This window comes from Vitis riparia, chromosome 10 (genome assembly GCF_004353265.1).
Source record: "Vitis riparia cultivar Riparia Gloire de Montpellier isolate 1030 chromosome 10, EGFV_Vit.rip_1.0, whole genome shotgun sequence".
Taxonomy (NCBI): domain Eukaryota; kingdom Viridiplantae; phylum Streptophyta; class Magnoliopsida; order Vitales; family Vitaceae; genus Vitis; species Vitis riparia.
In genome coordinates this window covers 13,085,939-13,100,035 of record NC_048440.1, presented here as the reverse complement: position 1 = coordinate 13,100,035, position 14,097 = coordinate 13,085,939, and the positions used below count along the sequence as shown (strand labels likewise).

The window sequence follows — 14,097 nt, the reverse complement described above, 5'->3', positions numbered from 1 at the left end:
TACTACCATATAGTATAGAATATATACTCACCAAAAAACAATTAAACATTTTGTTTTTATTATTAATTACTATTTTCAGACACTTCCCTCTCTTTGCTCATTGCCAGTCTATATAAAGAGTGGCCACCTCCCTCTCTTCTCATCAACTCCTGAACCTCTCTTCGCCTTCATCTTTCACAGAAAAAGTTCAGGTTCATACTTGTAAAATTTTCTCTCTTTTTCTATCAAAATGATTATGTATATATATTGCTTCTTTAGAATTCTGTGCAAAAACTAACTTTCTGGGTAGGTTTTTTTTGAATTATAACAAGCAGGCTTCCTTTTTATTTTTTTAACCTGGAAAAATCAGTTGTATCCCTTCTCCTTCCGTTTGTTCTTCTGCTTCTGCAATTGTTTGCATGTCTTCTCTGTGCAATTGGAGTTGGTCTTGTTTTAAATGATGGGAAACAATGATCTCGATATTTCTATGATTGATAGTATATGGTTAACGGTTACTAATGGTACTGCATGAGCTGAAGTGATGAAGATGTTTATATATACAAACAAATATGCAGTATGTGGAAGCTCAAAGTTGCAGAAGGGCATGGTCCATGGCTGTACAGCCTCAACAACTATGTCGGCAGGCAGATCTGGGAGTTCGACCCTGAAGCTGGGACCCCAGAAGAGCGAGAAGAGGTCAGGAAAGTCCAGGAGAATTTCACAAAGAATCGGTTTCGCTACAAACCTAATGGGGATCTCCTAATGAGGATGCAGGTATACGCTCAACATGGTCTTTTGCTTCTGAGGTCGATGAAGTGATCACAATAAAATTTAATATTAATTAAAGGGCCTTCTTGGAAATTTAAATATATATATATATGGGTTTTCAACTAAAATTTATTCTGGGTCGCAAGAAGACCGTACTTGCCTTTTGGCAACCACTAGTAATTAGTAGTCATGCTTGGATAATCATTTTTTGAAAATTACGTTACACGCCGAGGAAAAAGATATTCTAGCCTTCTAGTTCTAGGTAAAGGACAGTGACACTTGGACAATGATATGACGAAACCGCACTTCTTCGAACTAATTTTTTTATATATATACATTTAATAAAACTAATCACTTTTTAGTAAATATTATTTTACTTGCTGTGAAAGTATATAATAAAAAAAAATGTGGTAAAAGTGATACTTTATATAGTATCCATCCATTTGCAAACGGATTAATTTTCAAAAATATTAAAATATAATACCTTATTTGATAACTATTTTCAAGTTCTAAAAATAATTTTTTATTTATCAAATTGTTGTGGAGAATAAAAAATTATTTTAAAAAACATTTTTCAAATAGACCCTTAGGCCTGATTGGTAACTATTTTTCAAAACGGTTTTTTAGAACCGTTTTTGAAAACTATTTTCTGATATTTTGTAAAATAAAAGTCAATTTAAGAATGTGAAATGTTTTTAATCCATTTTTAATATTTTTAAATAAGTTTCAAAAATAATTTTTATATTCAATGCTTTATTTTTAATCATTTCACATATTTATATAATTATTTTCTAAAACCGTCATAAAAAAATAAAAAAAGTTAAAATAATATAAAACAATTAAAAGATATTATCTGAAAATAACATGTTTTCTGTTTTTAAAAATAAATTACTTTTGAAAAATCATTTTCAGTTTTGCAAGGAAGTTTGAATTCTGACAGCATAATCCCTCCATTCCATTGTCCAATTTAAAAATCACAGCTTATCAAGGAAAACCAAATAGATTTGAGCATACCACCAGTGAGGCTGGGAGAAAAGGAGGAAGTAACATATGAAGTAGTGACAACTGCAGTGAGGAAAGCTGTGAGGCTGAATAGAGCCATCCAGGCCAAGGATGGTCACTGGCCTGCTGAGAATGCTGGTCCTTTGTTTTTCACACCTCCACTGGTATATTTTCTTACCAACCAATTCTAAGCTACCCATTTTTTAAGAAGAAAAAAAATTATTGAATTTAGTTTCTGAATTAACTAACTCTTAAAAGTGTTACTCCAAATTAATATGCAGATTATGGTGTTATACTTTACTGGAACCCTAAATATTGCTCTAACACCCGAACACAAAGTGGAGCTTCTTCGCTACATTACTAACCATCAAGTACTAATCAAACTCATCTCATCATCTTTAATTGGCTCACAATATTTTCATCTCCTATTTGGAGAGTAATGGAATGTGTTGGATGATTAGAATGAAGATGGTGGGTGGGGATTCCATATCGAGGGGCACAGCACAATGCTTGGAACAACCCTCAGCTACATCTCCATGCGTATACTAGGAGTAGGACCTGATGACAAGGCTGTGGCAGCAGGAAGGAAATGGATTCTCGATCGTGGCGGTGCAACCTATTCACCATCTTGGGGGAAGTGTTATCTCTCGGTGAGTTCATAAGTTGGTGATCTTGTATTGGTTTGGAAAAGAGAATTTCCATTGCTATTGGCTTAATTGATTTTTGTGTGTTTTAAGGTGTTTGGACTGTATGAATGGTCTGGCTGCAACCCTTTGCCACCAGAGTTCTGGCTTTTCCCTTCATTTTTGCCCATGCATCCAGGTAAGCAATATGCAGCACCTGTATATTTTAGTATTTTGATCTCAATTAGGCTTCATGGTTTTATTTTATGAACTTGTTTTCAAAGGAAATGTTTGTGTTGCAGATAAAATGTGGTGCTATTGTCGAACAGTTTACATGCCTATGTCATATTTATACGGCACAAGATTTCAGGCACCCATTACTGATCTGGTTCTACAACTGAGGGAAGAAATGCACACTAAACCATACCATGAAATCAATTGGGTTAAAGCACGGCTTTTATGCGCAAAGGTTGGTTGATTATAGAGAAAGTGGTTTGGGATTTTGCAGTTCCTGGTTTTGGTTTTATAATGACTCTATATATTTGAAGTGCAGTTTTTGTGAAAAGAGGCATGCTAAATCCATCCCCACTCCCGTTAACCTTGTGCTAAAATATTGAACGGATGCAGGAGGATTACTACTACCCACATTCCCTCATACAAGATGTGCTTTGGGGTGGGCTTTATCACTTTGGTGAGCTGATTCTGAAACATTGGCCTATCTCCAAAATTAGAGAGAGGGCTGTAAAGAAAGCAATTGATATCATTCACTGGGAAGATGAGAACAGTAGATATCTGACTCCTGGATGTGTGGAGAAGGTAAGTGAGAGTGTGAGAGGAGACACGGAATATATTAGAAAGAATGTTGGAATGCATTGGGTTAATTAAAGGTTTAAACATTGTTCTTATATGGGGGCAACATTAATTTCTGTAGGCTTTCCACATGATGGTTGTTTGGGCAGAGAATCCAGACTCAAATTCAGATGCTTTCAAGCATCACCTTGCCCGAATTCCCGACTACTTATGGATGGCAGAGGATGGAATGAAAGTGCAGGTTTCTTACAACACCCAACCATTTTGGTTCTACTCGATTATCACCTCCAAATTCACCATCCATAATGTTGACTTGTTGCTGTAATTGTAGAGTTTTGGGAGTCAGCTATGGGACACTTCTCTTTGCATTCAAGCCATCCTGGAAAGTGGTATGGTTGAAGAATACGGGACTACTCTCAAGAAAGGTCACGACTACATTAAATTATCACAGGTTTCTCACCTATACACTCCCAAAACCTCTACCACTACCATGCTCTGTATCTTCATTAAGCTTACAACCATTATCGTACCAAATTTAAATTATAGTGTCAAGAAAATCCATCTGGTGATTTCCGGAGTAGGTATCGTCACTTTTCAAAAGGAGCCTGGACTTTCTCTGATCGTGATCATGGTTGGCAAGTCTCTGACTGCACATCTGAAGCATTGAGGGTAGGATATATAGCTTTATTTCAATCATATACTGTAGTAATTAGCACAGAAGTTCCTCATGTAAATCCCTTTTTCTTTTTCCACAGGTCTTGTTGTTACTATCACAATTTCCAGAACTTGTCGGCGAAAAGGTCAAACCTCAACGCTTATTTGATGCTGTCAATTTCCTCTTCTCCTTGCAAGTACGTACACATATTTTGCTTCACTTATGACACTCAAAATTGCTGCTAGATTAATATTCGTACTTTGTAAGTTCACAAAGTCTCTATCCATGGCCCCTTTTTTTTTCTTTTCTTTTTTTAATTTTCCAAAGGGCAAAAGTGGTGGTTTGGCTATTTGGGAGCCAGCAGGAGCTGAAGAATGGTTGGAGGTAATTTCTTTCAATCAAAATAGATGTAGTTGTTACTAAAGTTTTGAGGCCTTAGTGAATGCAGTTGAGTATACAACTAACAGATTCTTCGTTTTGATTCACTATATTTCTCAGAAGTTGAATCCTTCAGAACTTTTCGCCAACATAGTCACTGAGCATGAGTAAGTTGTTATTCATCTATTTCATTTCCATTTCTATGTCCATGTCCATTTTCACATCATATACACTCATTAATGTTTCCTATTTGGCGGTTTAGGTATGTGGAATGTACATCATCAGCTATCCAGACTCTACTGTTGTTCAAGAAATTGTATCCTAATCATAGAAGGAAAGAAGTAGACAACTTCATAGAAAAGGCAACCCGTTATGTCAAGAATGTACAGAGGCCAGATGGATCTTGGTATGCATCTCTTTCGATTCTGGCTACTTAGTTGAGGAGATGGAAATGGATGATGGTTCTGAGTTTGAAGTAAAAATTCTCATGTCAAACAATATTGGCAGGTATGGTGGCTGGGGAGTTTGCTTCACCTATGCTGCATGGTTTGCATTATCAGGGTTAGCTGCTGCTGGGAAAACATACTCAAACAGCAAAACCGTTCATAAAGGTGTCGATTTTTTGCTTTCAAAGCAGAAGGCAAATGGTGGTTGGGGAGAGAGCTATCTTTCATGCCCAGATATGGTAATTCTCATTCTAACTTAATGTCATTGCTTGGAAAATATGAGCTGGAGTTTTTACTCATCAGTTCAATCTTCATTATACAGGTGTATGTACACTTAGAGAAGGATCGCACCAATTTGGTACAAACCGCATGGTGTTTGATGGGTCTAATTGAAGCTGGACAGGTTACTCTCAAATTTGATTTGTTTAATGGTAGCTTTTGATAAATGCTAACGAAATTGAAATATAATTTGATAGAAATTCCAAATTTCCATAAATAATTTGCAAGAACTAAAATTTTTCATTTTTTCTTCTAAACTAGGTCGAGAGAGATCCAACCCCTCTACACAAAGCAGCTAAGCTACTGATTAACTCACAGTTGGACAATGGGGATTTCCCTCAAGAGGTAATTCTCACTAAGATCTTGGTTGATTATAAGTTATTAACCGATCAAAACTGTTTTCACAAGCATTATTTCCGTTTTTGTATTTGGATGTATCTTAACCTTGAAATAATGATCACAGGAAATCACTGGAGTCTACATGAATAACTGTATGCTACACTATGCGAGCTATAGAAACATTTTCCCGACATGGGCTCTTGGAATGTACCGTAGACGTGTTCTGAAGCCTCCCCAGAAGCTCTAAGCACTAAGCTCAAGTAGAAAGTTTTCCTCCATATGCTCTCTTCTTTTTCTTTCTTTAAACAAAAACAAGGCGTTTTGTCATATGTGAATGTGCTCATCTTACATGTACAAGTCAATACAAGCTCAATAGTATTATAAAAATGGAAGTCTTCAGCATCTTCTGTCATTTGACAACTTTCATCCTCGTGTATACTCAAAAGTTATTATGGAAGACACTTCTTTCGAGAACAAGATGCGAGCCACACTTCAACCTTGGCCTAAACCAACAGATTTGGGACTTGGACTAAGTTCAAGTTCAACTACAGGCCTTTTAAGCTTCTCTAATAAGCCCTACGGCATAAACGGCGTACTTGTAAATAGTACACCACTGAAGTTACTGACGCCCATCCTTTTGCCAGTTTGGCAACCCAATGGGAAGACACGATCATTTCTATTTTGTTTTGAACTCGACATCAATGGAATGTTGAGTACCATAGGTTCCAAGACCATTAGTCTGCAATTCCAATTAATGGTACAACTGAAATATCTTATCAAAAGACAAGATAGTGGAGGCACCACAGGAACAAAACCAATGCTGAGAATTTAGCATCGTAGGCCTGCTCAGAAAATCACTAGCTCTGCTCACATTTCCATGGACTTACTCCTCCTTGCTATTTCAACATCCGGACATAGGCTCATTAATACCCCACTCATTCCCAGAGTTCTACTAAACTTTTTTCGCTGCATCTCTTGATGAGTTTCCTCTCTAATGGATGGTAGACTACAGAGTACAGAGAATCCCCAACGGCATTGGCAAAAAGTAATAAATTCGACCAATACAACATGCAATCCAAAACTAGGATAATTTGCAAAGAAAGATCCATTCCCTGTTATGTTTTACTTACAAATTGTTCAGGTGGAAGAAGTCTTATCTAAAGCTCACCTTCCCACATCAAGCATCAAAAGTTTGATTTACCATCATCACATTTACGGTTAGAATATTCAAGGAAGGATCCTCAATTTTCTTTCACTACAGCAAGTGAAAATCATATAACTATTGAAACTCAGCATCGTTTTACAAAGGTAAAACTCCAACAACCTTGTTTAGTCAACATAATGATTGTCATACCCAATTTCTCTTCAGATCATCAAGACTTGCTATTTGAGCTTCTGTCAGGAAACTGTGTTAGCTTCATTCTCTTTTGGTTTTGCATAATTAATATATTCTGAAGCTGCTTTTGTAACTGCGCTCTTATTTGGTAATTAGTGGCCAAGCTTCTATCCAAATTCTCCTTCTCAGCTAAAAGCTCTGACTTCCTCATCTCAGCTGCAGCTATCTGAGAATTATCCAAATATCTGTTCTTGCCTTGAGGATCCATAAAACGCAACTTGAGCTGAAAGAAGGTCTAACTAATGTGAAGAGTGTGACTTGAGTTTAATCAAAGAAGCTTCTAATAACAAGTAATTATCAGAGAGAAATTCTCCCCTGTTATGAAAGTTAAGACCACAAATTTAATTTGAATGAGATCACTCACCAACACAATCCAAGTAATATTCTATGTTAGTCATTTGAAAATTTTTATTTCTTGGGGTGGGCTTACTACTTAGATGCTTTCAGCAATTATCTACTTTGCACTTGGCTATCCAGTGTTTACCATGGGCATGATAACTAGTACACCAGAGGTGCATCCTTCCTAGTCCTCTCATACTAGGAAAAAGTCATCTCAATACTCTAACGCCCACACCGGATATAGACCAAACTGTCTCATGACGTTTGGAACCCAGTTCACTTACTACTTTAATGGGCGAACAACCCAACCCTTGAAACATACTATAGTCTCAGGTGGTAAAAAGCCAACATCAAGGTGACAAACCTTACCATCAATGTGAGCTCTTGGGGAAGATCAGCCTGTTATCCCTAGAGTAACTTTTATCCATTGAGCGACGGCCCTTCCGAACACTAACAGGGAAGTCACTCAAGACATTTGCGGTTTTCTGTTCTTGTAACTTCACTTTCCAGCAAATATCCTAAGCCAATTTTCCTGTTGTGTCCAAAGCTTAGTAACAATAACAACAAACTAAATAGTGATTCTCTATTCTGTTCTTTTGTAATTTGTAATCCTCAATTTTCTTAAATATTGATCATAGCTGACTCACCAATTATGGAATGGAAAGTTTTTGACGGGGAAATACTCATGTTCTTGTTATTTTGAAATTCTATTAATCCACTTAAGTTATCTGGTTGATCATAACCACTACTAATCTCACTAGGGTCAACTCAACCAGGACAAGTTAACTTGGTTTGGTTCGTCATTTAGTGAACATGATGATAATAAAGTGGGGTATTATCATGCAAGACTAAAGTCAACCTGATGATTCACCAAACCTCAATCGCTCGACTCACCTCCTCATGAGTTTTATGAAGTTTTAGAAAGGTCATCAGAGCTAAAAGTTATGTTTATAGTTTATCTATTTTATTGCTCATTTGCAGTGAATGCAGGCATAAGCTCCCAAAGACATTGAAACAAAATGAGAGGAGTTCTACAAAACCACAAAGTTAATTTTATGCATCCCATTGACAAGTCTACTGTTGGCATCAGGCCTGGTAATATATCAAGCACAAAATTAAAGTAAAGAAATCAAAGAGCTACTAATTAGAAACAAGGGCTTATGTGGTACAGTAGTTGGCTATATCCACAGCCCAAAGATCCACCATCACAATTAATTAGTGTTACAAAACCCCCTGACCTCTAAATTCTCAGCCAGAGATCCTGAGATTTTGCCACAATCCTAATCACCTACGGCTTATTGGCTCTCCAGGGCTCAAAATACAAGATATCTCAAAACATGTAGTATGAGTTTTGAACCACATTTGAAATTGACAGGCCCTATACTTCTATAGATGAATGAAATTTAGCAACAAAAAAAGTGTGTAGCTAGAATTAAAAACCATAAATTCCTTATATGAAAGTGCAATGGGAATTCAAGAAATAGGACCATTATAATATAATGTGGCATAACATCTTGAGGTAGGCTCCGCAGGTTTGATGCCTTTGGGTAAAATGATCTGACAATCATAGTATTAGATTGAACAGAGTCGAGCTGATAACACCTTGTATTGATACTTCACATATTACAGAACAATAAGCATAGAATCTTCATTTACCTCATTTAGGCGGTTTCTCAATTCTTCCACCTGCTGCCGACATTCCAAAACAAACCTCTCCACTTGTGCGTTGAACTCCTTCATTTCAGACTCCTTCAAGCCATAAAACCTCTCCTTCTCATTCTCCAACTCCTCGAGCTCACATACCTCACTCTTCAAAACCCTAGCCCCAACCAAAGCATCAATTTAGTTTAATAAGATTCCATTCAATTCAAGAATTATACTACTGCGATTCATATGATATTCACCTAAGCTGTTGCAAGTCCAAATTATATTTCGAAACGAGGCTCTCAATTTCGGATCTGGTAGCTGAGATCTTAAAGTTCTGTGACGCGATCTTCTGCTCCAGCACCAAGCACCGCCGTTCCATTGCTCTGATGTTTGCGAACTTCGCTGCTAAGACCTGAGATTTGTTCGCTTGTAGATCTTTCTCGGCCTGAAGAGGAGCGAACAGTTACGGAACTTCCATAGCGCGAACAATAATAACGGTTTTTGGTTTCCGAGAAAAAAGGCGAAAGGAGGGAAAAAAAAAAAATTCATCACTGAGAAAACAAAAGATTCAAATCTTCTTTAGTTTTCCTTTGACTTCATAGCAACCAGGTAGAAGGCTAGGGTGTGTATGGAACCTGAAGGAGAGAGAGCCTTTGGTTTCTGGAATGTTCCATCTGTTCAAGCCTCTCTCTGAATGCAGATGAGAGCGCCATTTCCCGCCACAGAGACCTCCGAATTTTGAACTTTCTTTAGATAGTATTGGGCCATTTATGAAACGCGGTGGGATCCCATTGGCCATGGTTAGGAAAAGTCAAAATGCCAACTTTGACTATTGGTTTGGGCCTTTGGCCCATCAGTAGTTGGCAAGCCTTTTTACTTCGTATGAGCTTGGGCTTGGGCTTGGGCTTCTGATTAGCCTAATCTAGTTGATTAGGCTGAAACTGTTTTGAGTTGCAACCCTAAAACAAAGGCGTTAAATTGGGAAGAAAGTAGAAACCAGTGGGGAGAAGATCAAAACACTTCACCACCTTAGCGAGATAATATATTGGAAAGGAAAAGAAAAGAATACCAATCATATAACTAAGACGGTGTTTGCATCTCAAGAGATTCTGTATAAGAACTTTATCCTTCTTCTTCTTTGGGCTACGTTTAAAATAATTGGCCTAACCATATATAACTGTAAGAAAACTTCCATATGCAGCTTCGTTAAGGCATCTCCTCAAATCATGGCGATTAAATTAATGTATCCCTAAAGCAATCAACCGAAGTTCACCCTTTACATGGTGGGAAGCTAATCAATCCATCATTCCACTCTCCATGAATGGGTTGTTGATTCTGATTGATTTCTGAAAATGGCCCCCACGCAAGTTGGCTACTCGCTTTGTCCATCGCTGAAATTGTACTGTTGCTTATTCTGCTACAAAATATATATTTGTTTTTCTCTTTCTTCCAAAAAAAAAGGGTGGAAGAAGTCCTTTTGATCACATGACAGCCCTTCATTAGCTCTGGATGAACTTTTTCTTAAAAAAAAATTAGAAGGAAGAAGAAAAACAGAAGGTTTGCTCTTTCTGTCCAGAAAAAGACTTATTTATAAGATCATGATCATGTGAACCCTATATATATGTCATAATCTGAGTTCTTTCCTGTTGCTTTATCCCTGCATTTCAGTTAAAATTTGTGGTGTCTCATCCCCATGTACATCAACTAAGCAAATCGGATTAAGTAGATTTAGGGTCTGTTTGCAGTAAGGTGAAACTTGAGGCAAAAGAAGCCAAAAGGGTGTGATGACCACCAAAATAGAATAAACCACATCAGGGTCCCTGCAACTACCTTATTTCCTAAGCTCATGGGCTCCGTTAGGGTGCAATAATGCCACTATCTAATTGCCATCACTGTCACTAAGGGGCACATGGGAATGCTGGTTTAAGTACGTGTTCATGGGACCCTGACTCCATGTATTCCCACTAAGACATGTCACCCCCCAGAAGCCACCAAACCGCCGAGCTACAGAAACCCACAAAATATAGGCTTATTTTAAGAAACACGGCATTTCAGAAGACAAGATCTCCTGATTGAAAAGTGGGAATGGTATATATTGGAGTGCATGTGCACCGCCATGGGCCATAGAGTGATGTGAGATGGGAAGACCCATCCTCATCAGTTGCTATACAAGGGAGAGCTGACATGTCTCCCATCTCTACACAAAGCAAAAGCTCCTTTGAAAAAGTGTGCATGTAAAATGGCCTCTGATGACGGTTATGGTCAGGGAATAAAGCTGAGCCGCCCATTGTCCTGCTGAGGATAAAAAAAATGGGGACCAAAACAAAGCCTAAACTTTTACACTTTGGTTTTCCTTATCTCATATTTGTTTACCAACTTTGTTAAATAATTATATGCATATATGTGTGTGGAGAGAAAGAGGGGAAAGGAAGAAAGCAAACGCGGTGCTGAATCTTTATATATGTGAACAGTTTATGGATTCCACGCCCCAAAAGTAGAGAGCTTTAGTTGAAACCAATGAGGAGAGCCTTACAATGTTTTTCTTGGCATAAATATACATACACATAAATTTCCCGAAAAAGAACAATTGAATTGAGAAACATTTCTTCTACAGCATCTTACACCGTTGATAATTCAATGCTCTTGTCTTGTATGTACCGAATACGCAACTGGGATGGTAAGCTGGTGTCACTCATGGTGGGGATGATGGATGCATGGAACTCTATACAAATGATGATAGTCAATGGCCCATGAGATTGAAAGGACTTGCGCATTTGTAGCGAAATTTGGTATCAAACGCCCATCAACACAGAGATTCTTGTAGTTTGATTGTGGAAAATGGGGTATATATATATACCCTTATATATATTTGGAGTCATACCTGAATTGCCCTTGTCTAGGAGCCTCATTTGCATGTTTGGAGTGAAATAAAGGCCCCAAAGGGCAACCCAATTTTCCCTTGACACAAGTTAATATTTAAATGATCAACCCGGCCCATTTTGTTAAAATGGTCTTGTTGTCATAAAAACTTGGAAAGCCAGCAAATATACAAACATCCAGTACACCAAGCTTTGATATCGGTATCCCTTGTTTGCAGCCTGTTTCACAATGAATGCCGTTTAAAGAAACGGAAGGAAAAGAAAAGAAAAAAGGATAAAACAAAAGAATCAGATAAATATACCATTGATCAATATATATATATATATATGTAACATTCTACAATATCATACTACTCATGGTCTCAGTTTTTTCTTCTTTATATATATATAAAGAGAGAGAGAAAAAAAAAGAATCTATGACACATTTACAATTCCATGGTTGCATTGATATACACTTTTTCTTGTGGCCTCCACCTTTCTTCTTTCCTTTCTGTTTTCCACCATAAATATGATTTAATATTAAAGAAATTTTGACATAAAGATTTGAGAAAAACCTATGGTTGTACCTTGGTGGCTGATGAAGTAAGAGAAATGGTGGCGGTTGATGAAGTAGTTGATAAGGCCGAAAGCCCCACATTGTAAGCCATGGTTCCATCAGGTTGATAAAGACCATAATTCCTCTCGGAGGTCGGCCCAGGCTTCAAATCCTCATTGAACAAAGCAAACAAATAAACTTCCAGCCTCATATTAGGCCTCAATGGGGTCCCTTCATTTCCTAATTGCCTTCTTAGCAAATTTCTGTTGTAGATAGCCGCATTTTCCACAGTTGCACCAACTTCATCTACGTCCCCTTTCGACGGCCACCCAGTCTCTGTTACCTTAACTTCCAACCCTTCAAAGCCCATCCTAGCAATTGCACAAATAACTGCATCTACCTGAGCATAGAGCATGTTGTCATAGTGTAGCTTGGTGTAAGGATCAACCATCCCTGAATTAGGGTTAAAGAGGACATAGTCCAAAGAAATCTGAGTTGGGCTATCTTTATAAGCAAAATAAGGGTATGCATTGATCCAAAAGGGTGACTTGGTGTTGGACAAGAACCGTAAAAATTGTGACATGACTCCGGTGAGCTCGCCTCGGAAGCTGCCAGCCGAAGGTGGGTACGACTCGCCAAGAACGGCTAGCGAATTAGGGGTTGAAACTTGGATGTAAGACTCCAGTCCTAGTTGAACTAAAGCTCCATGAATGCTGATCATGGCTGGTACCAGATATGACATTAGTGTCATGTCGTCTCCGGTGAATATCTCATTTCCAACCGCAATTCCAGTGATCTTCGTGGCCGGAAAGTATGGCTTAATGCGGCTGCTCACCCATTGAAGGGCTTGCTGGGGGTCCGTTAAGTCGCTTAGCTTGTCGTTCTCAACTGTCACAATGAGTTCGATACCGGAGTTGGCAAATGCAGTCAAAATTTGAGGATTCGTGTCGTAAATTTTCGTTTTTGTGATCTTTAGCGAGCTGAGGAGATCCAGGACCTTCTCCGGCTGCGGCAGATTGTTGCCAATTTGGCCGTAGTTGATGCCAAAAGACGCAACTCCTCGTAGAAAGCCACAATCTGTAAATCCACAAAGAAAAATTAAATTTTCAGATACTAACGTCCAGACATGCACATTGATGAGAAAGATGACAAAAATTTTTAAAACTGGGTACCTGAGAAAAAGAGAGCTGATAGAATAAAAGCATGGAACATGGAGATTCTGCTCATAAATGTTGCAGCCATTGACAGAGGAAGGTAGCAAGATAGAGACGGGTAGAGGGGCTAGGATTAATATATGAATGATCCAAGCTGAGACAGGGAGAGAAGGAGAGATGCTAGAAGAGAATTGCAGTGAATTCTTTTCTTTGCTTGTTTGAAAATATATTGCTGTTTGTGTTGGGAGGTTTGGCTTTGCCTTGCCTTGCCTTTGGCACTTACCTCTTAACTCGTTTTAAATGACTTGGTTGGTTTTCTCATCTCCTTCTCTTTCGTTTCTTTTATGGGCTGCCTTGTCCCCATTCCACATTTCATATTTCCCATGATGCCCTCCCAATTTCTTCACATAAAAGCAAAGGCAAATCCCACTATACCTTCTATGGATTAAATATTTGAGATGATTGGAGGATCCCAAAATTTTGGGTACTGTTTCAAGTTGATTTGTTTAATTCTATAATAATTAACCAAAAGTCAAGTTGATGATTCCTTTGAGTTTACCCTTAAAAAAAATTATTTAATTTAATCTTTAATGGGTATTTGATCAAACTTAATAATTAATATTTAAATTATTAAATTATATTAAGTTGATTTATTAAAATTATTTTTAATTTAAATTATAATCTTCAATTTAAATTATTAAATTGATTTTTCAAATACCTTGTATAAATTATGAAATTTCCTTTTAAGATATAATATACACCTATAAATGATCATATACATACAAGTGTATTCTCAATAAGTAGTATATAGTTTTGGATCCCGAATCTTATCATTAATGATAATTTGAATTTACTCGATATTGATTAT

The 14,097-nt window shown here is 37.5% G+C and overlaps 3 protein-coding genes across 3 annotated transcripts; 1 reads left to right on the top strand and 2 right to left on the bottom strand.

Moving 5' to 3' along the window:
• Nucleotides 1-160: 160 nt before the first annotated feature.
• On the top strand, nucleotides 161-5,776 carry LOC117922888 (beta-amyrin synthase-like). The gene is made up of 19 exons (XM_034841096.1): nucleotides 161-191; nucleotides 555-753; nucleotides 1,728-1,913; nucleotides 2,031-2,120; nucleotides 2,211-2,399; nucleotides 2,487-2,571; nucleotides 2,675-2,841; nucleotides 3,000-3,188; nucleotides 3,304-3,423; nucleotides 3,514-3,633; nucleotides 3,729-3,851; nucleotides 3,938-4,033; nucleotides 4,165-4,221; nucleotides 4,336-4,382; nucleotides 4,478-4,621; nucleotides 4,723-4,900; nucleotides 4,984-5,064; nucleotides 5,202-5,285; nucleotides 5,404-5,776. Exons 2-19 carry the CDS (start codon nucleotides 556-558, stop codon nucleotides 5,524-5,526), a joined length of 2,277 nt encoding a protein of 758 aa, XP_034696987.1. The 5' UTR covers nucleotides 161-191; nucleotide 555; the 3' UTR covers nucleotides 5,527-5,776.
• A 619-nt stretch (nucleotides 5,777-6,395) lies between these two features.
• Nucleotides 6,396-9,375, bottom strand: LOC117924029. Its single transcript, XM_034842578.1, has 4 exons — nucleotides 9,297-9,375; nucleotides 8,919-9,106; nucleotides 8,671-8,833; nucleotides 6,396-6,898 (listed from the first exon to the last, which is right to left on the bottom strand). Exons 1-4 carry the CDS (start codon nucleotides 9,372-9,374, stop codon nucleotides 6,653-6,655), a joined length of 675 nt encoding a protein of 224 aa, XP_034698469.1. The 5' UTR covers nucleotide 9,375; the 3' UTR covers nucleotides 6,396-6,652.
• Nucleotides 9,376-11,085: 1,710 nt separating this feature from the next.
• On the bottom strand, nucleotides 11,086-13,506 carry LOC117923394 (glucan endo-1,3-beta-glucosidase 11-like). The gene is made up of 3 exons (XM_034841655.1): nucleotides 13,248-13,506; nucleotides 12,107-13,152; nucleotides 11,086-11,759 (listed from the first exon to the last, which is right to left on the bottom strand). Exons 1-3 carry the CDS (start codon nucleotides 13,315-13,317, stop codon nucleotides 11,664-11,666), a joined length of 1,212 nt encoding a protein of 403 aa, XP_034697546.1. The 5' UTR covers nucleotides 13,318-13,506; the 3' UTR covers nucleotides 11,086-11,663.
• Nucleotides 13,507-14,097: the final 591 nt, after the last annotated feature.